Source organism: Lemur catta, chromosome 1 (assembly GCF_020740605.2).
Source record: "Lemur catta isolate mLemCat1 chromosome 1, mLemCat1.pri, whole genome shotgun sequence".
NCBI lineage: Eukaryota > Metazoa > Chordata > Mammalia > Primates > Lemuridae > Lemur > Lemur catta.
The window spans coordinates 10,546,776-10,571,494 of record NC_059128.1 but is presented as its reverse complement, the minus strand read 5'-3'; the positions used below and the strand labels follow the sequence as shown (position 1 = coordinate 10,571,494).

At 37.2% G+C, this 24,719-nt stretch overlaps 1 protein-coding gene across 3 annotated transcripts in view; it reads left to right on the top strand.

Annotated features, from left to right (window-relative positions):
- The window catches only part of UNC79 (unc-79 homolog, NALCN channel complex subunit), a 224,348-nt gene that overhangs the window by 28,634 nt on the left and 170,995 nt on the right, over positions 1 to 24,719 (top strand). For 2 of the 3 annotated variants that reach the window (XM_045561661.1, XM_045561653.1), the window contains exons 2-4: positions 6,649 to 6,769; positions 13,381 to 13,685; positions 16,936 to 17,106. In XM_045561661.1, coding sequence (XP_045417617.1) covers positions 6,649 to 6,769; positions 13,381 to 13,685; positions 16,936 to 17,106 — 597 coding nt within the window. Of the gene's footprint in view, positions 1 to 6,648; positions 6,770 to 13,380; positions 13,686 to 16,935; positions 17,107 to 24,719 lie in introns of those variants that run through there. The other variant, XM_045561670.1, reaches the window with a different exon arrangement.

Sequence of the window (24,719 nt, the reverse complement as noted above, 5' to 3'; positions counted from 1 at the left end):
CTTGAACTTGTGAGCTCAAGTGATCCTCTTGCTTCAGCCTCCCAAAGTGCGGGGATTATAGGTGTGAGCCACCGTGCTCTGCTCAATTTTCTGCTTTTATGATAGTGAGCATAGATAATTAAATTTTTTAAAAATAGGAATGGATCACTATTAAAAATATTTAGTGACATAGGAAAATGCCTAAGATTTAAAGAAAAAAGATTTAAAACTTAATATATCATATCCCAGTTTTGTTAAAGTTTTTTAACAAAACTTTAGTAGATACAATATTGCTGATTTTTGCTTTGGTGGCTCTTTCTCTCAAAGTGTAGCAAAGCTTCTAAGAAATGGTGGGAGTAGGACAGGTAGTAAAATAGCAGAGAACAGAGATTAGAGTTGTGTGTGCACAAGTAAAACTCATCATTTCCCTAGACCCTTTTGTTTTTCTTTCATTTTCATTACTGCTTTAACAGTTGATTTTCTTGGCTATTTTCATAAACAAACAAAGTTTAACTGCTGCAAAAAGCCACTCTCTCCTGCCTGCCTCTTCTGCTTTTATCCTTACTAGGAACTCAGCAAATGCAGTACTTCCTAGGCACTGGGAGTATACATGGTGGACAAGAGACATGGGTCTTGGAGCTCACTGTCCACTTGGAAGAGATAGTAAAGTCACCCAAATAAACACATAATTAAATCGTGCTTACTACAGTCTAGGACATTGGACAGAAAACAATGGGGGTAGGGACCAGGGAATCCATTCAGGCAGGGAAGTCAGCAAAGACTTCCACAAGGAAGTGACATTTACAATCAGCCTTGAAGTATGAACATACGTGGAGGGAAAAGCACTCTGAAGAGGGACAAGCACATATAATGGTTTTCAGGCAAAACATGGCTTTGTGAGTTAAAGTAAGACTGGGGAAGAGCTGGCATGGCTGGCTCTTGTGGTATGAGGTTGGAAGACAGGCAGGGACCTTGAATCCTACGTAAAGGATTTGGGATTTCATTCCGAGGGCAATGAACAGTCACTGAAGGATTGTAAGCAGGGGGTTACATGAAGCAGTTTATAATTTAAAAAGATCTTTTCAGCTGCTCTGAGGAGGAAGAACTGGAGAGAGGCAAGAGAGAATCCGGAAGCTGAGTTAAGGAGAATCAATCAGGAGATGGTGGTGCTGAGTAATGACAGTGACGATAAAGAACAGGGGACAGTTTGGAGACGGGTTTTGGTGGCAGCGTTGGGGGGACTCAGGGATGGGACTTAGTGATGGCTTGGATTAGGGGAGTGAGGACGAGGAAATGGGGACTGTCAAGGATGATTTCCAGAACACTGTGCCCGAGTGACTTGGTGGAGTAGGTTTCTTTTAGACAAGAGTTCACTGTTAGACACGTTTACTTTGAGATTATAAGTTTCCTAAGTGGAGGAATTGAATAGAGGAGGTCTGTTATTCAAACGAGATACCCATGTGGGACAGAGATAGACGTTTAGGAGTAGATGGCCCAAAGACTGTGCTGACAGCCCAATGGATGGATGGGATTGGTTTGGAGAGAATAGTAAGAGAGAGGAACTGAGAGCCTAGGGCCGAGCCCTGACAAATTCCTACATTTAAACCTCAAGGAATGGGAGGAGGTGGCAAAGCACTTTGAGAAGGATTCATTCCAGAGGAGGAAAACCAGGGGGATGTGGTGTCAGAGAAGTCAAGGGGAGAGAGTTTCAAGAAGTAGGGAGGGATCAATTGTATGGTAGTGCCTGAAAGGTCTAGTAAAGTGATTACCAGAAAGTGCCCATTGGCTCTGGAAATCTGGAGGCTCCAGGTGATCATGGATAAAGCAGACTCAGTGCAGTGGTGGAGGTGGGAGCCAGACTGGAGTGAGGGGAAGGAAGAATAGGAAGTGATGGGAGATGAGAATGTGTGCGCAACTCCTAGCAATCATGGCTCTGAAGGCAGAGGCCAGTGGCTAGAGGGGAATGGAAAGTAGGGGGAAGGTTTTTGTTTTCCTTTGACGAGGGAGATGCTAGAGTTTGTTTGAATGCTGGTGGGGATGATTTAGTAAAGAGGGAGAGATTAATGATGTAGGCGAGATAACTGATGGATCCAGGGCCCACGTGGTAGAATTGGTGTTTGAAAGGAAAAGGAAAAGAGATGCAAGTAGGTGTTTGATATCTACTGTATGTTGAGTATGTACTAGGCACTGTGCTAAGTGATTTGCACAGTAGCTGATTTATTATTCACAGTAGCCCTATGAAATTGATATAATTATCCCCATTTTACCAATGAGGAAACTGGGGTTAAGCAGAGATAGAGCTGTTAGAATACGAGACTAGGAGATAAGGCTGAGGCCATATGCAGGGGCTTGCAGATTGGGTGCAGCTGTTAAAGTAAACAACCCTCAGGGAGAAGCTAACTAGGGGGTCCACAGGCAAGAACCAGTTTTGACCAGCTTGTCAGCTATCTCCCCACCTTACCTGAACTTTGGCTAATTATATTGTCATTTACATTGTGGTTTTAAAATTTCTCTGCCCTTGAAATCCCCATGACAGTTCCAAGACAACAATATAAAGTATGAAAAAGGGAGGGAACCCAATTCTGGGAATTACTACCCAAATTCTTAGTACCAGCCAACCCCTTGACCTTGAATATTCCTCCCCTCAATTAGTAAAATTACAAAAGATCTAAAACCATTTCATCCCAGTGCAGCTGCTGTCTTTTGGCTCTCTTTCCTGAGAGTGTACTTTCGCTTTCAATGAAAAACTGTTGCTTGCGTGGCTTACGTGGTATGTCCTGAAATTCTTTTCCCAACTACGATCACCAAGAACGTGGAAAACCTCTCCTTGGAGGCTGGTAACAGAGCCAAGGTCTTAATTCAGAACTGCTTGATTGCAGAGCTCACACTCTTAACTCTTACAGGATTTCCTCTATGATGGTGTATTAGTTTGCTCGGGCTGCCATAAAAGTGCTGCAGACTGGGTGGCTTAAACAATAGAAATTTATTGTCTTACAGTTCTGGAGGCCTGAAGTCCAAGTTCAAGGTGTTGGCAGGTTTGGCTTCTCCTGAGGCCTCTCTTGTCATGCAGACGGCTGCCTTCTCTCTGTGTCCTCGCACGGCCTCTTCTCTGTGTTCCCACATTGCTGGTGTCTCTTATGTGTCCTAATCTCTTCTTAAAAGGACACAAGTCAGATTGGATTAGGGCACACCACCGAAATGGCCTCATTTTAACTTAATCACCCTTTAAAAGGCCTTATCTCCAGGGACAGTTGGATTTTGAGGTTAAGTTTTCGACATATGAATTTTGAGGGAGATGCAATTCAGTCCGTAACAGATGGCTTCTTAAGGTATCAGGAAGGGGTGAGTGTGTGGGGCATTTGGAAGAGCATGTAACTGTAATTGAAGAGAGTAGAAGAAAGAGCTTACTAGAGAAATGTAGCCTTAGGGTCAGTTGAGGTTGGAGACCATTCATTTATATCCATCCTGCCCAATTATCTGAGTCGTTGCAGCAACAGTCAGGTGTATGCGTGAAGTAAAGAATGAGATCTCTGTGCTTTGATGAGGCTGCCGGGGGCTCACGTGGGCTTATTAACCAGCCAAATGACCATCTCTCCTGTACAAGGTTGAAATGTAAATGGGGTTTATTCACATCCTTGGCATAATTACAGATGACTATTTGTCAGGGACCTTTCTGGCTGTTCTCAAATAGTTGAAAACATGAAGGTTAAATCTATGACTGCTAAGATTTTGTTGCATTCAGCAACACACAAATAGGCTCAAACATTTTTTCTCATCTGTTCTATATGTTGTTTTTCATGATTACTTACCGCTTTCTTCTTCTTTCTCTCCCCCCTTTTCTTCCTTTTATCCATCTTTGCTCATTAATAATTTATTGAGTCCCTCCTAGATGTCTGGTTCTAGAGATAAAGAGTCCACAATTTATGGTACATATATAATACAGATATATTTGTGAATAGTGTACATATGTACAGATATGTATACTGTGTATACATATATACAAAAACCCAAATGATAAGTGCTAGTACTAAAGTTTTAATTCATTTGTTCATTTAATTCTACAAATATATCAAGTCCTTACTAAGTGCCAGGCAGTGTGTTAGGCTTGGGATAGAGACATGAGTTAAGATATAGTTTCTGCCTTCAAGAAATTTACAACCTGGTATAAAAAATAAACAGTTAAGTAAATAAAGACAATGCAATGTGACTTTAGTAAAATATTAAAAGATCTCAAAGAAGGAAGCGACTTTGGTCTCTGCTGTCCCATGCATGTTTGGATACCTGTTGAAAGGAGCCATTGCTGCATTTCAACGAAAGGAACTATAAAAAGAACATCCATTCATTTCACAAACATTTTTGAATGCTTCTAATTATTGTGTAGTGACAGTTTTATAGCTCTTGAATTATGAGCAAACCATCAAGTTGTGGGATCTGTGACTTATGTTTCCTCATTTGAACTTATTGTCCATACCCTGTAGTATCATCAATTCCCTTTTTAGGTGATGGAGTGATTAATGATATTCCTGAAATACTCTACAGCAGCAGTCCCTGACCTTTTTGGGCACCAGGCACTGGTTTCATGGAAGACAATTTTTCCATGGACCAGGGAGGGGGTGTTAGATTCTCATAAGGAGTGTGGAACCTGGATCCCTCACATGTGTGGTTTACAGTAGGGTTCATGGTCCTGTGAGAATCTAATGCCACCACTGATCTGACAGGAGGCGGAGCTCAGGTGGTGATGCAAGCGGTGGGGAGCAGCTGTAAACACAGATGCAGCTTCCCTCGCTGGCCTCCTGCTGCCGCTCTACAGCAACCTGCTGAATTTTAAAACTTGAGAAAAGTCCCAGTCACAAAGCATTACTCTGATGGTGGGTGAGCAGAAGCCACATGCTGGCCTATAGTCCAGATGTTTGGAACTTGGAACTGTGTGTTACTGTGGGGGCTCCTTGTAAAGTGATTTAGGAAATATGAACAGCAGATCAAAAACACTGAGAAGGAAATGGAGTTTTGTAGATTATGTCGTTGAAACATTTTCAATATCATCTATTTATACCTTATGTGAGGAAAATAGTTATTTATAACTGAACACTTATGGGGTTAATGGAGATAATGGTTATAAACCTGCTGATTTCTTGGGAGCTGACATGCTAGACGAACTCAAGCTGGTATTATCTACAATCTAGAATTATTTCTTTGGGAAAATGCTAACCATATTATGGAAATAGTTTAGGTGGTAGAAGAGAGAAAAGGCAAATCTGATAAATGGAATAGGTAGGATTTAGAATCAATTATTAACCTAATAACTGCTGAAAATTGCTTTGATGCCATGCAATGAACATTCACTATCTGCATGTTGGCTTCATTTCAGAACTGTATTCTAGAGAATGTCATAGTGGAAAGAGCACTGGATTGGGAGTCAGGAAATCTAAATGCTAGTCTAGCTCTGCCATTGACCACCTGTGTGCCTCATTTTCCCCATCTTTAAAATGAAGTGTTTATGGGAAAAGGTCTCTAAGGCCCTTCCAGTTCTGATATTTTATTATTGTATGATTTTATGTCCCACACCTGTGAAGAGCATTTTGATTTTCTTTAAGTTGCTTGCACCGGCCTTTCAGTTAGAATGCATCCAGGAGCTTATGTCCTTGGGCTATTGGGAACAGTAAGGCCTTGCTTCTCCAGGACTTGATATGTCTTCTGTTAACTGCTGACAGTGAGCCATACCACCTAAAAGGCTCCCTTGGGAGCCTTAAAGATTGAAAGGACAAATGGACAGTATTGAGAACTCTGTGGAAGAGGAGACCAGAGAGACGTTGATCATCATGGCTCCTTGGGATTTGCAAAGAGGAATGACTAGAACGGGGCCCTTCACTACAGCCAGGTCAAAGGTCAGGTCAGGAATGTGGACAATGCTGGTGACTCCAGGTAGGTCTAGGAGGGTAAATAAAACTCTTTAGTCCCTCCTGAATCTTGACAAGATCTGGGCAGCCATGCTCAGAAAGCAATTAGAAGCCTCCTAATTTATGAAATTTTTTGGAAGAAAAATGTAACATTTAAAAAAAGATGTTTTTATTACCACACAATCATTGTATGCTTAATACTCACCACGTTAATCTACTCTTAATATATTCTCACAGTTCAAGCATTAACTAAACGTGCTTTCGTGATCACGTGTTAAATTAAAAATCTGGTTTCAGTTGATGCCATTGTGCAATGGACTCCCTGTATTTTAGGATTTTTAGAGTGGTGTTGGAAGATCTTTAAGTTTTTGCCTTCAATTTTAGTTAAGCAATATTAAATATAATTCTCCGGCAGCAGAGATTTATATCTATTATTATTTTGCTAATAATAAGCTAACTTGGGGTGATTAGAAAATGATTTGTAGTACTGCTTTTCTTAGTGATTAAAAAAAAGCAATGGGTAATTTGTGAATAGGCTATTAAGCCAGATAACTAATAATAATTCTGTGTGCCGAATACAATTAGGAATTAAAAGATTTTTTGTAATTGTTTTTATCACGGAATTCCATTAAAAATTTACATATGTTCCTTAAAATGCTGATTAAGTTTCTGTACATAATCATTTTTAAAAATAACTGTATGCCTAATACATATTACAAGATGATTCTTCCTCTTTTTTTTTTGTTTTTGTTTTTTTTTTGCTTTTATCTAGTTGCTTCCAAGATCCGGTACTTGCAGGAATATCATAACCGGGTTCTTCACAACATTTATCCTGTACCATCAGGAACAGATATTGCAAACACCTTGAAATACTTTTCTCAGACCTTGTTAAGGTAAGCTTTAAAATATCCTCTACTTTGAGAGAATTATTAGGTAGTACTGCTGAATTTTTTGGGATTTTCTTTATTGAATTGAAAGTTTTTAAGGGCCTTATGTTTCCTAGCGCTCTGCCAGAAGAGTCTGGACTCAAGTTCTCTGGGTGTATATAGCAGATCAGATCCCAGGCCTAACTGAAAAAAATGAGTTGCAGGGCCTCTGCCTGCTTTCCTCAGTTGAATGCCTTTTCAAAAGATCTATAAAATGATAAAAATTCTATGTTTGGCACTAATCTAGAGTGAGATTAAAAGGAGAGCCTATATTGCTTAAAATTAAGAATAGAAAAAATTTTTCATGTAAAAGAAAACCAGAATTATGTGGCATTTTAGGTTCATCATTAGTATTTCCTATTTCCCTAAGTGTAATACATGGTAATAGCAGTTATTTTTAAACTGTGTAATACTTCAAGTGTTCAACATGCTTTGCAACTGGTGTTGAAATTCTATGGAGGACAAGGAAATAAAACATTGGAATTCTTTTTCTACTGTCTAGTTTCACCATAAGGTAGAGACAGGAGATCTACTTCACATATCTCATTTGGGAAACTGAGCAAACAAAGATGATCTTTTCAAGGAAAGGCTCAATTGTTTGGAGAAATAACATTGAAGAAGTCAGAAGAACATTTTACTTTCCATTAAATTCTAAGGCTTGGCCTCTTCCATTACCATGATCTTCTCACTTCAGATCTGATTTTGAATACACATAAATCGTCTTGCTACTGTTTCTGTTAGCTATATAGCGGCACAAGTTTTGTAAGATAGGTTTTAGGAGAAGAATACAAATTCGGAATGACTAGTAGCATTCGAGTTTCCGGCCGTCTAAGGCTTTGCCATGGCCAGACTGAATGCTTTGTAGAAAGAAGCTTTATGTGATCAAGTCGGCTACTAATCTTTTTGCAGTTCTCCTATCTCTTTGTCCGCCTTATTATTTGAAAAATCTTTTCTCCTTTAGAATCCTTAGTGTCTCTGTTCTATATTGAAGGAATTCCGCTCAGCAGATTCATAGGTAATCATACTTGCAATCGTAAGGTTATGACCCTGTTATAGGATATTTCCCTTCTTTTCGAATTGCAGTAGGCTAGTCCAATTTTCAAAATAATAATCAGATAAATTTATGAGCCAAGCCATCTGATTCTATTCTCTTGAATTCTCCTTTTGTCATTGAGGTTGGGGTTCTCAATGGGAAATACTTTCCTTTATCACAAATTCTGAAAGTTCTCAAAGTGAGAGTCACTTTTCGGTAGGAAGTTCTGAATTCTGTTTGCAAAGAAGCTGTCACATCCTAGTTGGCACTTTAGAGCTTGCTGCTTAGATCTTAGTAAGATCTAAGTTAAGAAATTTAGGATATTGAAGTCATGTTTGCAAGACATGAAGATTCCATTTTCTTGGGCAGTGGATCATTAGGGTATGATCATGGGTGATAGCATTTTAATGGTAAAAATAGTGTTAAGGTACTTTGTTCAAGTGGCCTGTTGGAAGAGATTTTATATAACTGAGCCGAGTTCATTTTCAAAGGGAAGCAACATCAGCAACTACTACTAATGGTAATAGTAACAGTAGCTATCATTATCATAGCAATATTGTATTAAAATAATAGTAATTATATATATCAAGCACTGTTCTAAGCACTTTAAATGTCATCTCATGTAATCCTTCGTAATAGTTCTATGAGACAGTGTATTGTTGTACCCATTTTGCAGATAATGAAACTAAGTCACAGAAGATGTTAAATAAGTTGCTCAAAGTTACTTATCTAATAAATGTTGGAACCAGGATTTGACCCTAATGGTCCTAGTTCATAGTACATGCTCTCAACAATTATGCTACACTGCTTTTTCTTAGTACTACTATTTATCATATTCCAAGGATACTTCTTTTAGTAAAAATTTGGTTTGGCCTTAGGGAATGCCAGTGCCCATTATAAGTAGTTTTGGCTCCCTTTGAGATGAAAGGAAGAAAGGAAATGCTTAGCACAAAGATTTGTCATCTTTTTGGAAGCAAAATTGAGCTGTGCTGAGATGATGTGCATAGCATTTCAATTCCCAGATGTCTTCCACCCAGCAATTAATTGTAGACAGAGGGTCAGAGCGGAGTTGATAGATTATAGTGAACAAGACACACATACAAGAAATGAGTGAGAAAGAAAACACTGAGGAAAGTCACACATCAGAGCTTGGACTTTAATATTTACAGGTTTAACTGCTGTGCTGGAACCCCATTCATTTTCTTCTTTTTACCTGCCCAGCTTTTTTTTTAAAGCCAGAAATATAGAACTGTTGATATATACATCCATAACAATTGTCTTTGTACTTCTTCATTTTATTTATGTTTTTAGAAAGTTCAAGACAAATAAGATGGTCTAAGTATTTGGTGTCCAAGATTATTGACAGTAAGATCTATTACAAACAAGATTTTTCTACTAAAAATTATTATATTATTTAATATTGTTACTAAACAATATATAACTATATTAAATGCTTCACATTTAATATAATTTTTATATTCCGAAGCACTTTTTGCTTTCAGAACTCCAGTCCTTAGAAAGAAACAAGAAGAATTAGAGATGAATTCTCACAAAGTAACCCTTTTTCTTTCTATTTGGATATTCTCAATGAAGTTAAAATGATTTTTTTTTTTTTTTTTGGTTAAAATTAGCAACTTGAAACTTCAGCAGCTTCATCTGAGACAGAATTGCAGTTTTAGAGCAATAGTCTTCTGGTGTTCATGTATGTACAACTCTCACTAATTTCAGTCGGGTTTTGTACTTATTTTGAAAGGCAGAAATTAGCCTAGATGTTTAACTTTAATTAATTTAATCCACAGGAGGGGAGAGATTATGTTACTATAGTTGACAATAAAATCAGCTGGAGCATCCATATATGTCCACTTAGCTCATAATTAGACTCTCATTAGAGTTCACAGAGGTTCCTTAAACTCTAGTAGTGGAAGGTGAGTTGTGGGTGTCATTCAGCTTGCTAATCCTTGTGCCTCGAGTAGTATTAGGCCCACAGAGGGATCAATAAATATTCATTGAACTGAACTGACTGTAGTCTAAATTTTATCCAATGTAGGAACCCTTCTAGAGCATTAACTTAATCTCATAGTAATCTAGGGTCTTGGGTAAAATTACATATGAGTGCTGAGTTGTACTCATTTTAATGTAGCAGGTACCTAAGTTTGGCAATGAACACATGGTTTTCACATAACTTCAGAGTTTAGCTTTTTGTTTGGTTTTAGCATTAAAAGTAACTACCAAGATTATCTAGTTTAATCCCTGCTTCACTGTTACTGGGAGTCTGTTCATCTTATATTGGTAGCCTTCTTTGGCTACCTTTTCAACATCTAAGGTCTTTAAGGATCTTGCCTTTAACTTGGCAGAACATTTGAGCGTTCAGTCTTCTTCCTAGGTCCAACATTCTTTTGGAATTCCTTCCCCTAGATTTCTCTTCTGGTGGCATTCAGGCTGTTAGCATGCAAAATTAAAAAACAAACAAACGTTACATTTGGGGAAAGCTGCTTACTGATAACTCTTTAGAAAATGTTTAATATGCTTTTAAAAGGGATTCTAGTCTCAGCCCAATAATCTTAATTGAATTGCAATTTCTCATTGCTTAGGAAGAAATATATATATATATATATCTCCAAATTATTAATTTGAAGTCCATGGAGTAGCTTTAGAGCATAGCATAATTGAGTGAATTTTGTTTAATGCATAGATTCAGTTCAAATTTCAAAATTCCTAGTTTTACAGAAAGTTTATTTGACATTAATTTTTTGTGCTATAAATACCTCAGGGGGCAACTTCTCATCTTTCCCACACCTGCAGAGGTCTTCCTCCCTTGTCTCATCTTGACGATGGAAGGCCATGCTTCATAAAGATGATCTCAGGAGGGTAAAAGGAAAGGTGAAAAGCTGGCTGCTGGGTCGAACTCTTCTGAGCAGGGCATTCTTAATATTCTTTTTTGTTGGGTTTACAGAGCTCTGGGAAAGAATTTCAGATGGGGAAAATGGTTTTATCATTCCCAAGTTAGACAGTTTGGTTGGGGAAATAAGTTTTTTTTTTTTTCTGATAAACTTCACAAAACATCATAAAATCACAATGCATTGTACATTTATTCATGAGCCCTTCTTAAGTTCTTCCACAAATAAAAACATTTCCTTACATTGAGACATGAATGGTAATTTAAAACTGGTTTCATGGATAACTCATTTTCAGCCATTTTCCCCCTCAACTTCACCCAATTATTAAATCTAAAGACAGTGAGAGAGAAGTTTTACTGTTTTGATGCTGACATTCTTCCCTTTCTGCATGTATGAAGCTGTTGTTGCTATCATTTGGGAACCCCATGTATACAGGAAGGGAAAAATATCAAATGTAGAGTCTCCAAAGTTGATTTGACTAGTGTTTATTAAATTATATCAAACTAATGTATATTTGAAAAGATAATGTGTTATATTTCCCCCACCAAGAAGTTTGATGAGAATATTACACTTAAAGGATAGCATTAATTTATGATATTCAGATATTTTTATTCTCTAAGGCAAAATGTTGCTCTTCTTATACCACTTCTATAAGATCTACATCTTGTAATTTTGAAACAATGCTGGTAGTAGGCTAATTCAGGGCTGAAGTTTGGGAAATAATATATCAGACTTATATCCATTATGATTCTAAAGGAATTTTCAGTGTGATTAGAATACTATAGGATTAAAGTAGATTTTTGGTGACTGGGTTTATCAAGGATATAACATTTTAAGGTGGTACTCTAAGGAGTAATTGAGTTATATGAGAAAAATATAAAGTCTGGTGGAAAATCTGATGACATTTATAATAGATGTAGACAGGCAGGGGTAACTGGAATGTTGATATTATCCCATTGTAAAGTATAAGCTTACAAAGTCAAATACATCACACTCAAAAAAGGTAAATTAAATCCCTTTAAAGTAAAAAAAAAATACACTAAATATTAAGTTATTTATTGCTAAGAAGTATTACATAACTATTCTGAAATTATTTTTATTATTATCAATTGTTTTTCCCTGGACATTGGGTAACAGAAGACAAAGGAAATCGAGGTAAATTAGGCACATGGAAAATAAAAAGCATGTAGTCATTTTTCTTACATTCTAACATATTTTGCACTAAGAGTAAATAAAAATAAATGTAAACCTGACATAGCAAGCATGCTTGACACTAACAAATTCTTCACTTCACTGTAAAATTGTAAGTGTAATATCATTAACTAAGAACTTAGTAATGTTTTATGCACATAGAATAAGTGTAAAACAAGGTTATTTTTATGTAATGAAAATTTATAAACTGTTATCTATTTGGACTAACATATAAGTGTACTACATAAAAGCACTTTGTAAGTGCAGCAGATATTATCATTATAATGTATAGTTATTGTATTTAATGATAAATAGTATAACCTAATTTTAAAAAACCTAAACATTTGGCTAAGCAGTAGTTTATTCTATTTTTAAATTAACAACTTTTCTGCTTTATTGCTTTTACTAAAAGGTTTTTATTTTTAAATTAAGGCTAAAAGAAAACCAATTTATTTTTAGAATTTATTTTTATTCCCATTAAACTTTTTTAACTTTCTAAATTATCTTTCCTTTAGTTTTTAGTGAGTTTTGTTGAATAATAACGTAAGTAGCAGTAGTAATATATGAGATCTTACTGTTATGATGTGCAGCTATATGACAGGTACTGCTTGCTTAGTCTTTAGAATTTTGAAGGTAACTATTTAATAAACCACTGTTTGTATTCATAAAATAAAATGTTTCCTCCCCAACATGCAAAATTAAAAAAACACACATAAATAACCATTATCATTAGTTCACAAACATATGCTATGGACCATCTACTATATATTATTTTATAGCTTTTCTAATGTAGTTTAGCTAACATTTTAGAAATATGTATTATTTCTAAATTCATATGCCTGTTTAAACTTCATTATCTCAAATGATACTGACAGAATGTCATGAAACAGTATCATAATATACATATAGACATTATTTTGATGCAATAAACATGTGATTTTTAAGACTTTCTTAATAAACACACATGTTTATTCTTTGCTGAAACATGTTTCTGCAAGTGCCATACCTATATTTTGCAAGTTTCTATTTACCTGATGAAGCCAGTCTTGCCTAAAACGTCTTTTCCTTTGAAAGCTCCTTGTAATTAGGAACAAGAGCCCTTACTCATTAGATAAAGCCATTGTTTTTCCTTCCAGGAAACCTCTCCTTCACCAAATTGCTAAACTGCAAAACATGGGTTTGGCACTGAAACATGCATTTTTATATTTTTGCTCCTTACTAACCAGATAACACATGAGATGCAATGAAACTCCCACAAAGTAAACCTTGTGTTATTGGTATCTCTGAGCACGAAGCTATGTGACCAGTACTAGATTGGTAGATCCTGCTGGCGTAGCAATTGCATCTTATGTGGGATGTATCTGGTGTTTTATTATTTGTTTTAGAGTGTCATTTCAATGTAATGTGCTGTTCTTTGTGTCTTTGTTGTCTCTTTTTTTTCTTTGTCCCCCCAACAGCATTTTGTCCCGCACAGGGAAGAAGGAAAACCAAGATGCCTCCAATTTGACAGTGCCCATGACCATGTGTCTTTTTCCTGTGCCATTCCCACTCACCCCATCTCTAAGACCGCAGGTCAGTTCCATCAACCCTACTGTTACTCGCTCCCTCCTTTACAGCGTCCTGCGAGATGCTCCCTCAGAACGCGGCCCGCAAAGTCGTGATGCTCAGTTGTCAGACTACCCTTCTTTGGACTACCAAGGCCTCTACGTGACTTTGGTGACTCTCCTGGATCTAGTTCCTTTACTACAGCATGGCCAACACGGTGAGCACTTCCCTGAAACCTTTGGGAATACATATGGATGTTTATGAATATGTATGATGCTGAGCAAGGGGCTTGGAGACTGTTATTGTAATAAATTGCTTGTAAGGGCTTTGTGTGGTTAGAGCCTTTCTTACCCTGAGACTTGATTATGGTGTTTCCCATACTACCATTTTCCACTGTTGTATTTCCAGAGGGATGCTAGCCAAGTGGGTCAGTACTGGGGAGAATGGGCTGGAGAAAGGAGAAAGAATATAACAAGAAATTCTCTCTTCTCTCCTGATTGGCTTATCATGGGGACTCTTGTTGAAATTATGATTGGGGAGCTAAGATTTAAAAATTTGCACCCAGAACATGTAAGAAGTGGAGATTGAAAAGCAGACTCTAATCCACTGACTGATTTTGTGATTTTGGGGGACAAATCACAGAAACGCTCTGGGACTTATTTTTCCTGACGTAAAAGTCAGAAGGTTATATGAGAAGTCATCTCTAAGAGCTCTTCCCAATGTAACTAACCATCAACAGTTGTAACAAAATGTTGTACAAATTGTTGGCACAGTATATGGTGGCGCTATATGCTGTGTACAGTCTGTAGTATCAGTGGTGCTACATGTGTATGCATTATGTATGCAGGATACAGTATTAGTGGTGCTTAGAGTAGAAGCCTAAGAGCAGGCTTCTTTTCTCAACTCTTCCCTCTTTCTACTGTGTGTGCTAAGCCAATTTTATTATCTTGCTTCCTTACCAAATTCTTTCAGTCCATAAAAAGGATTACAGTAATCCTACTGCTTAACTATCAATATATATTTGGGAGAATCAAATGGAAAACCATGCGATAAGAAAGGGGGTTTTTGCAGAAAATGCACATTAGTTGTCTTAACTTTAAAGCACTGATAATTTGTTCCCTGGAAGTACGATAACCAAAGTTTCACTGTACAGAAAAATTGGAATTTTAGAAAATGGGTGGGTGGTGGGGGTATTTTGCCTTTTAGTTATGTTTAACTCCCCTAAGAGAATGCTTAATGGTTTATTTAGTATGATGTGTTCCTAGTTTAAAATTTTTTTAAAAAATCTACTTAGATAAAATTGGTGAAATAATGAGTATTGAATTTGTTTTTTTAATATATTTATAGTTATGTATTATAGTGAATATAAAAAGTGTAGAAATTTGTAAAGTTGCTTATTGTATGATTCTGTAGCCATCTTAAGCCTAGCCACTTTTACTGTGATCCTCTGCAAGCTCAGAACTTGAATGAGAGCATTCTGAACATAAGACTGCAGAGCTTACTTTGGCAGTGAACTTGTCAGTGCCTTTCCTTTGTGACAAACAGTTCTGAGCTCACTGGGGACCTGCCTGGTCCTGGGTTGGTCCTCTGTGTTAGGGCAACTGCCCTTTATCTTCAAAGGCCGTTGATTAAGATAAAGACATTTGATTTGGTAAATTGCAACCTATATAATTGTAATTAATGTGTAAATTGTGACAATTTCAGGGAAGCAGATTTGTACTTTTGCTGTTACACCTACAGCTGTTTTGTGACTTTATTCTTCATTGTTATTATATTTAGCTATTGTGTTCTTGTTCTGCATAATAGAGCTTAGAAGATAAAGAAAAACTCACTAGACCATTTTAGTGAATGGTTTAGAGAAACATGCAATATTGTTTCTCTGAGAGTGGTCTGAAGAACCTCAGAATCACTTAGGGAGTTTGGAAGATGGAATTGTGGGTCCCATCCTGGGATTTGAATAAGAATCCCTGAAGGGGTGGGTCCTGAGGATCTGGAATTTTAGCAAGCTCCCTGTGGACACACTGAATTTGAGAACCACTGCACTATGCCTAGAGGCTGTGTCCTCCTACTGGGCCGGGTGTTGCACGGGGAGAGCCTTAGGCAGCCTTTTTGCCTCAGCTCAACCACTAACTCTGAGGTGATCTTGAGCAATCACTACCCATCTTTGGACCTCAGTTTCCTTATAAGAAAAATACTCCAGGTGGGCTCTCAGGCCCCTTTCAGTGCTAATGTTCTGTAATTAAGCTAAAAATCTCAGTGAAAACAGCCTCACTTAATTCTTAGTAAAACACCTGTGGATTTTCCATTTCATCGATTTGAGCCCAAGGTTGACTGACTCTGGCTCCCCAGTGTGCGATGTGGCCAGACCTTCTCTGTTGTCAGTTGATGTGCATGTTAAGATGGCATGTTAATTCTAATGATAATCAGAAATAGCATTAGGAATCAAAGTAACGCTAAGAAGGTAACTCTGCTGCACGGCAAACAAGAGTCTAATCCTTTTCTATAGTAATGAATATGAAGACGGTTGAAGTTGAGTCTTAGCCGATGGCCTATATTTTGGGAGGTCCATGAAAATCACAATGTACCTTCAATGTATTGAGCTTTGGTCTACATGCATTCTAAAGCTAAAGAGTTATGGTTTTTTGAATGTCCTCTATTTTTACTCCTTGTACAGGTAATAGTAACTATTAATATTAATAATAGTGGCTAATATTTGTGGAGCGCACATTATGTGCTATGCTAAGCACTTTACATTTATCTCATTTAAATCTCCTAACAGTCCTCCTAATGAAGTGAGGTAGGTATTATTATTATCCCCATTTAAAAATGTTGACAGAAAGATTATTATTAGGTAGCACTTCCATGACAGCTAATGACGAGATGCCCGGGTCGTGGAATACCAGCTTATGGCTTCCTTTCTTAGGCACTTGCCGAATTGTTGCATTGCTAGAGGTTGCAAATGACCTCATTGCCCAGGACTCAGATGCAGGACCGTCGCAATTTGGTTCATAGAGCAGAAATAGCCTGTTTTATTTCTAGTCCTGCCCTTGACTTTTCTAAAACTTCCATTGGGCAAATAATCTAACTTCTTCGTGCCTCAGTTGTCTTGTGTAAAATGTAATACAGGTAAAAATGCTGGAAGGATTTCAGAATTCATTTTCACATGGGAGGTGCTTTAAATTTATGAGATCAAGGAGTAATACGAATACCAAGTATTACTGAAAATTGAAAGGCATGGATGAAAAGCTCGTGTAATAGATATTTATATTTCTTAATATAAATATTTATTGACCAGCTACTGTATACATAGCACACTATTCTAAGTAGTATGTTTCAGAACACTTAATAGGAAGAAAACAATAGTTGCTTATAATTTAAACCAGTTCATTAAAACTTAAAATATAAAATTAGCATATTTTGTTGATTGCAAAATATTCAGTGACTGATTACTCAATTTTGTTTTGTAGATCTTGGACAGTCGATATTTTATACAACTACATGTTTGCTACCCTTTCTCAATGATGATATTCTGAGTACTTTGCCCTACACGATGATATCAACATTAGCTACCTTTCCTCCATTTCTGCACAAGGATATTATTGAATATCTTAGCACATCTTTTCTACCAATGGCTATATGTAAGTTCATTCTCACCTAATACTAGACTATTTTTGTGAATTGTATGAATGGAAATTGCTTTTGCTCTTTTAGAGTTTCATGATTATAATGGATGCATTTACTGTATATGTGTGCTATGATTTAAATTTGTCATTTCAGCATGAATATTATGGTGAAAATCAAAGAAATGAAAGACCATTTTACCTTAGAATTGTTTTATTCACATAGTTTGATCTTATAAAATAGGAAGAAAGGACATATCAAGGTGGTCTATATTTCCTATGTATAAATTACAGTATCTTTTGCCACTTTAGAAAAAAGTCGGAGTTAGCGTTGTCTCAGATGTAGAAATTCTTATCTTTTGCATCTGAAGGCAGTAAGGTGTGACAGAAAGAGCAAGACACAGTCACAATGTGTAGAGTCTCGTCCCAGCTCTGTCCCTAATTTGCTGTGAGATGCTGGGCAACTCACACAGTTGAAACCTCATCTGCAGAATGACAGTCCCATCAGCACTCCCTTGCAGGGGTGTTGTGATGATAAAATGAGTCCAAATCTATGGAAACACTTTGAAAAAACCTAAAGCCTGCAACTCATGTCAAGGGACAGTTATAAACATAGAACTGATTTGAATTCATTTTACTTTTATAGACTTAATTCTGTAGGCTTTCCAGACATGAGAGAAAATAGAAAAAGAAAAGTTAAGTAGTGGTTTTATGACCAAAATCCTTCTAAATTATTTTTTAAAGAAAGGGATTGTGGATCAATCTATGTTCCAGTGGATGTGGATCAATCTATGTTCCAGTGGATAATCTGAAAAGATTGTGGGTTTAGGAGTCAAACAGATCTAGATTCATATCACAGCTCAGCCACCAGATAGCTATGTGATTTTAGGCAAGTTATTTAACTTTCTGTTTCTTACCTGTTCAGTGAGAATGACAATTAATAATAGCTACTTCACGGGGTTGTTGTGATAATTAAGATGATTAACCTGGAACACCGGTAAAGTGCTAGTGGAATGCCTAGTATGTGATGTGTTAGTCTCTTTCTCTCTTTCCCTCAACTCTTATTCTAGAAAAATACCTTTATTGGTTGCATTCAACTCCTAGAGATCATTGTTCACCATTTTAATTTTATGTACTTATCTTATTAAAGTTGTTGCTCTGAACTACATTTGCTTATTTTATGCTCAAGTTTAATTTTAGCTATGGAATTATAATTTTTTAAATTTTCTTGTCTTTCCAGCAAAGAGTCTGACTTCTGCCTAAATTATATAGCAATCTGAAAAAATTAGCAGACTGATCATACCATTCAAGTTATAGAATATTTGATCATTCTCTTTTTATTGCTCTGTGTAACCTTACTGACAAGTACTTACTTATGGATGTAGTCTTAGAATTACATAGTAATATTTTTAAAAGTAACTAATGTTAACTGTTAAACTTAGGCATAGAAATTTTTGTTTTTTTGAAGAATGGCAGGTGAGGCTGTATGTTTCTAATAATTAATCTAATTTACTGAACTCCTACTTCTTAGGAATAAGTTAATAATTTTGGGAGAGGCATTGAAAACATCAGGCCTCTGAAGTTATATTTAAGATCGATCAAGTATTGTGACATCTGGCAATTTGTTTCTTTACACTTGATTATTAATTTCTACTTAATTAGAAACACAGACCCCAAAACACAACTGGTAGTCACGTTAGAATCCTTACTTATGTAAAGGTACAAACCTTGGCAACTGAGGAGAATAATGAAGTAACTTGATGTTCATTTAAAGGTATCAACAAGTCGCTTCATGTCCCTGAGACACCATTTTTTTCAACCATAAAGGAGGGGTTTGAAAAAAAATATTCACTCCCCAAGATTATTTCTGGCATAGTAAATTCTAGTTTAAATAACATCAATCTTATTTTATATAAGAGACACATTATCTTCCTCTAATCCAATGATTGGTCTGGTTCATGTGTTTATTTTGTTGCCCTAGTTTTAGTCTCTTAGTTTTGACTTTCTTTTCTTATCACCATTTGCGTGGTTCAATAGTAGCCAATCTTTGTCATCTTGAAATCTTTGAAAATAAATTGTAGTGCCAACCTTTACAGCAAATTCTATTGCCATTCAGGCGTTCCCTTTGCAGTTGTTATTGCACAAGGTAGATAGATACAAAGACACATCCACAGATAGAAGGGATCTGGTTCCAGAGAAATCAGATTAAAATGGATCGATGCGACAATGTGTGTCTGTTTATTTTATCCACGTTGTTTCTTTTTTTGGTAGTTGTTTCAGTGTCTAGAAATTCTGACCAAAACAAGACAGGAGCATTTAACTTCTCCCAGAATATTTTTATTTCAGGACTGAATTGTTAGGATGAAGGATGGTGCATTTTCTGAGTGCCTGATAAAGTCTTTAAGACAAAAAGGCTTTTATCTCTTTGATGTGGTATTCATGAGCTCAAACGTAAAACATGGACAGTTTTCTGGTGTTAAATGGTTTGATCGTTTAGGATCTTGAAGATGAAGTTCTGGGCCTAATGAGGTGTTGCAGTTCCTGCAGAGTAAGAGGCCCGCGTGTGTATCAGATACGTCCTCCTTGCCATCTTTGTCAATAAACCAAGCACTAGGCTTTTACTTTTAAATAACTCCTTTGAGGTTCTGCAGAGCAAACTTTAGTTTATTTATTATAAAATTTTCCTTTGACACAGCTTTTCTTTTTAACTCCTTCCATAAAGAAAATGTATTTCTCTTTATTCCAAATGTGTGCAGTATGCTTTATGCTTGTTTATAAAAAATACATTAAGGGAGTTACTAAGAATTGAAAAAGTCATTTGCATGTCACCATAGAAACCCCTCTTTTTCCAATAGAGAATTTGTGATTTATGGACCAAATTGAAAGTGGATGTTTAGCAGATGATGCTTTGGCAGAGAAGAGAAAAAACTGATTCTAAATGGACGTTAATTGGTGTATTATTTAAAGATAATAACAAAACTGAACAATTATATCAGTTCAAGATGTTTCTAGTGTATCCTCGTATCCTGGAGTGTACAGTCTCATCTGGTTTCTTTTCCAACTTAAATTTTCTCAAAAAGTCACTTTTCCTCAGGAAAAATAAAGGTTCGCTCAAATCTTTGCATTGATTTAAAAGCAATTGTATAACTTCACTGAGTATCCGGTTCCAGATCATTGGCCCTGGATCATTTTTTTGTTCTATTGCTACTACTATAGAGTATGTGTGTTATGTTTCTATAATCTCCCAAAGACTAACACATAGGAAAAAAGACAGTAAAAAAATGAAAAATATTAATCATACTTAAATAATCGTTAATATGTACAATCTATTTTATTAGCTAGTGATTGTTTTAGAAGAGCCGAGATGTAGTTCTTCGACTGTTGGCAAGTCTCTTAACCTCTTCCATCTTTAGTTTCCTTAGCTGTAAGATGGTGAATAATCCTAACTTCCTGTCTACATCCCATATTTGTTGTGAAGACCATAAGATAACATATGGGAATAGCCTTTGAATACTGTTTGCAAGTGTATAACAGACCAAGTGCACAGTCAAATATAGACATGTCAAATCACGTTGCAACTAATTCCAATGTTCTGTTGAAGTTCATACGTTGTCTTAAAATTTTGTCATCTTATATATTGCTTGAGGTAAGAGGCCATGTGCTGGGGCTCAAGATTTTCTTCTTCTAGAGTTTTTTGTAGAATAGCAATAATTATTATAGCAGGTTTTAAACTCATAGAGACTTGACAGAAGACTTCTGTAGTGTTGATGGGCATTCTGTCTCTGATTTTTCACTCATCTACCAATCTGCAAATACTTAGTGCTGCATAGACTTTGAGGTCATGTTGTCTTAGTCTTCCTTTTATGTTTAACTGATATGCCCTCCTGAAGGCACGGATATCTTATGCTCAAACCTGGTTTCATGGAACACAATTCCCTCTGCTCACATAAACAGGAGGCCTGAGTAGAGGAGAGACCACTTGTTAAGCCAGGCAATGCAGTCTGGCAAATCACAGGAAATGGTTCTGTCATATGGTAAAACTGGCACGAGAGCATGTTTCTGCTTCCCAGATGACTTCCTTACCTACACCCTTTAGAAAAATATGAGGCCAGTGGAGCTTATTTCATTATATACCAATTCAGACCACTTCTTACCACCAGCTGTCATCTATACCTGTGGTGCCCAACCCCTGGGCCATGGCCTGTTAGGAACTAGGCCACCTGAGCTGTGCCCTGCACCCCCCCATCCTGTGGAAAAATTGTCTTCCATGAAACCAGTTCCTGGTGCCAAAGAGGTTGGGGACCACTGATCTAGACCAGTCCAGCAGCTTCTGCACTGGTCTCCCTGTTTCCCCTCTTAGGCCTCCTACTGTCTGTTCTCTACCAAAAAGCCAGAGCTGGCCAGGTGCAGTGGTGCATGCCTGTGGTCCTAGCTACTTGGGAGGCTGAGGCAGGAGGATCTTGTGAGCCCAGGAATTGAAGACCAGCCTGATCAATATAGGGAGACCCCCATCTCTAAAAAAAAATTAAAAAAGTTAGCCAGGTGTGGTGGCACACACCTACTTGGAAGGCTGAGGTGGGAGGATCACTTGAGCCCAGGAGTTCAAGGTTGCAGTGAGCTATGATCATGCCACTGCACTCCACCCTGGGTGACAGAGCGAGACTTAGTTTCTGAAAAAAATAAAAAAATTAAAATAAATAAAATAAAGAAAACCAGAGCTGTCCTTTGAACATGTTAATCAGATCATGCCACTTTCTTCAGCAAACCCACCTAGCTTCCCATCACTCTTACAAATCAAACTGAGCATCCTTCCCTGGTTGGCCCACAGGGTCCTCTGTGATCTGGCCCCTGCCTACCTTCTTGCTTTTATCACCGTCTCCTTGTGTTCACTCTGCTCTAGGAGCCTCAGCCTCAGCATTCTGCATTTTCATAAAGGTACTAAGATTTTGCGCTCACTCTTTGCTTTATCCTCTGTCTCAGATGTCCTTCTCCTAAGCAATCCCATGATTTGCTTCCTTACTTTCTTTAGGTCTCACCTCACGCACCAGCCCCATCTTTCGAGATGCCCTTCCTTACCCTCGGGCTAAAATGAGGCCTCCCATCACTTTCTGTCTGTCCCCTTGCTCTGCTTTCTGTTTCGCCACAGGTATCTGCTTGCCCTTTCCTGTAGAGCAGCACTGTCCACAGAACTCCCTACGATGACGGAAATGTTCTCGAAAAACATTTAAGATTCTGTGCTGCCCAATAAAGGAGCCACTAGCCCCGTGTGGCTCCTGAGCACCTGAAATGCATCTAGTGAGACTGAGGAACTGAATTTTTAACTTTATCTGATTTTAATGAATTTAAATTTCAATAGTCCCTTGTGACTGTGACCACCATACTGGATAACACAGCTCTAGCATCTAAAGTCCATAAGGACAGAGACTCACCTGTCTTTGCCACTGTAGCCCCCAGGGCCTGGTACCTGGGAGATACTGAAAAACAAACACTCTGGATGAATGACCAGAGCATTCGTTACTTATGAGGTCAGGTGACTTGGACCGTAGTCCTGATAATCAGATTGGTGCTTTCATGCAAATGATCTCTCTTTTATAAAATGGCTTTTCCCATATGCTTCCTTTTTGGGGGGGTGAGAATAATATAAGAGCTGTACGTGATAATACATTAGGAACTATAAAATGCAGGAACATATTAAAGTATTGTTATTATTCATGGAGGGAAGCAATGATGGTAATGACTGTTCTGGTGGTGGTGGGGGAATAGGGAATAGGACCGAAGATTTTTAATTGTATTTCCTGAGCACAGTATTAAATGTAAAGTTTTCTTATTTTGATTAATTATCTTCTCCCTTCTAGTGTGTGTAGTTTTGGCTTTTCACACCCTCATGGGGACAAGCTGTACATCTGTTGACATCATGCCTTTTTAACAAGATTCAATAAATGATGTGTGCCTGTGCATGTTTATTAAATGAAAATTGTGGTGATTTTATTCAGTCTGTTGGAAGGCTAGGAAATTGCAAAGCGCCGTCTGTTTATATATGTATTGGAGCCAATTTCCTAGGGCTTGAGCTAGGGGGATGCTTTTGGCTTTATGGCTGGTCATACTTGAAGGAGAGCATGGATTTGTAGGGGTCACAGGGACAGCCAAAGGTGGCTGAGCCATTTGGGCCATTCTCCAAATAGACTTCACCTAAATCATCTGAGACATTTGGGCATCTCTCCCATTGTTAAAGGCCTCCAGGTACAGTGGCTCTCAGCCTCCCTTAATAGTAGTTTTCATTGTTGAGAAATGCTTACTATTAAAAAATTTGATTCCCTAGGAATAAGAAAAAAATTTTGAGATGAATTTAAACAAAGGTGAAAGGACTTGTCCCAAAAGGAATGTATATGTGTGTGTGTATGTGTGTGTGTATGTGTGTGTGTATATATATATATATATATATATATATATATATAATTTTTTTCTGGAATATATCTGAGACAAGACTTTCTTTTTTCTTTTCTAAACAAAAGGCACAAGGGCATGCAACTATTCCTCCCACCCCTGGACACCTTACTGGGCATTTCATTTCTTATCTCTCATCCCTCTAATAGTACTCTTCAAAAGGAGATCCAATACCAGGTTGCATCAGAATAATGTGGTGTGTTTATTAATTAAACACATAGTTTCCTGCTTCCAAAACTGACCGAAATAGCATCTCCAGATACGGGTCCTCAAGAAGCTGGCTTTGGACAAGCTCCCTGGCTGAAGTGTGAGAGCAACTGCATCTTGTTCTTTAGAATTTGGCACAAAGTTCTTTTTCCTTGAGTAATCATATATTATGAATCAACTTAACCATTTAAGAGCAGAGAACCGATCTCCACATCTTTGTCTAATTCCCAATACTTGTTTATATTGCATAGCCAAACTAATCCATCCACCTGAATGTCACCTGCTTGGTGGGCCAGCAGCAGCTCAGCTGCAAGTGATTAATACAAGCCAAGTTGGGTAAACAGAGCTTAATTATAGATGCATTTTGTTTGTTTGTTTGTTTCTGTAAAGTTGTTATAAAGGTCACTGTCCTCTATGGTGCTCAAAGTTCTTTATGTAAAAAAAAAAAATCGTGTTAAATCTTCTTTGTCTCCTCTATTATATGACAAATCTTTTAATGACTCTATTATATGTGTGTTTTATTTTAAGTTGTCTTATCCCTTTTGGATGTAGGTGAGATATTGTACTTTAATGTGAAACAAAATAAAGCAGATTTTGAGGTTATCTGCTTTCTTCTTATTGCGCATGTCAGTGGTCCTCTCTATTATGGTAGGAATTGAGAACTGATTTTCGAGAGTTTTATACTCTCTGCACACTCTTCTGTTCATGATTGACAGTGTGTTACACAAGCTGAAGTACAAAGAGTACTTCTGCAATTGTCCCTGAGAAAAGAGGAATTTACTTGATATTTGAGTGAGTCCTAATAAAGTTTCTCTTACTGTGGATCCTCTCTCAGTCATTGTCTTTGAAATAAGAAAGTCCTCTTGGGAGACGGCATATTACCCAAAACAACTTCCATCAGCGCTAGTTTTGAATACTTAAAGGAGTTACCTGATACACTCTATTTAAAAAAAAGAGACAAATTTAATATAATGTTTGAT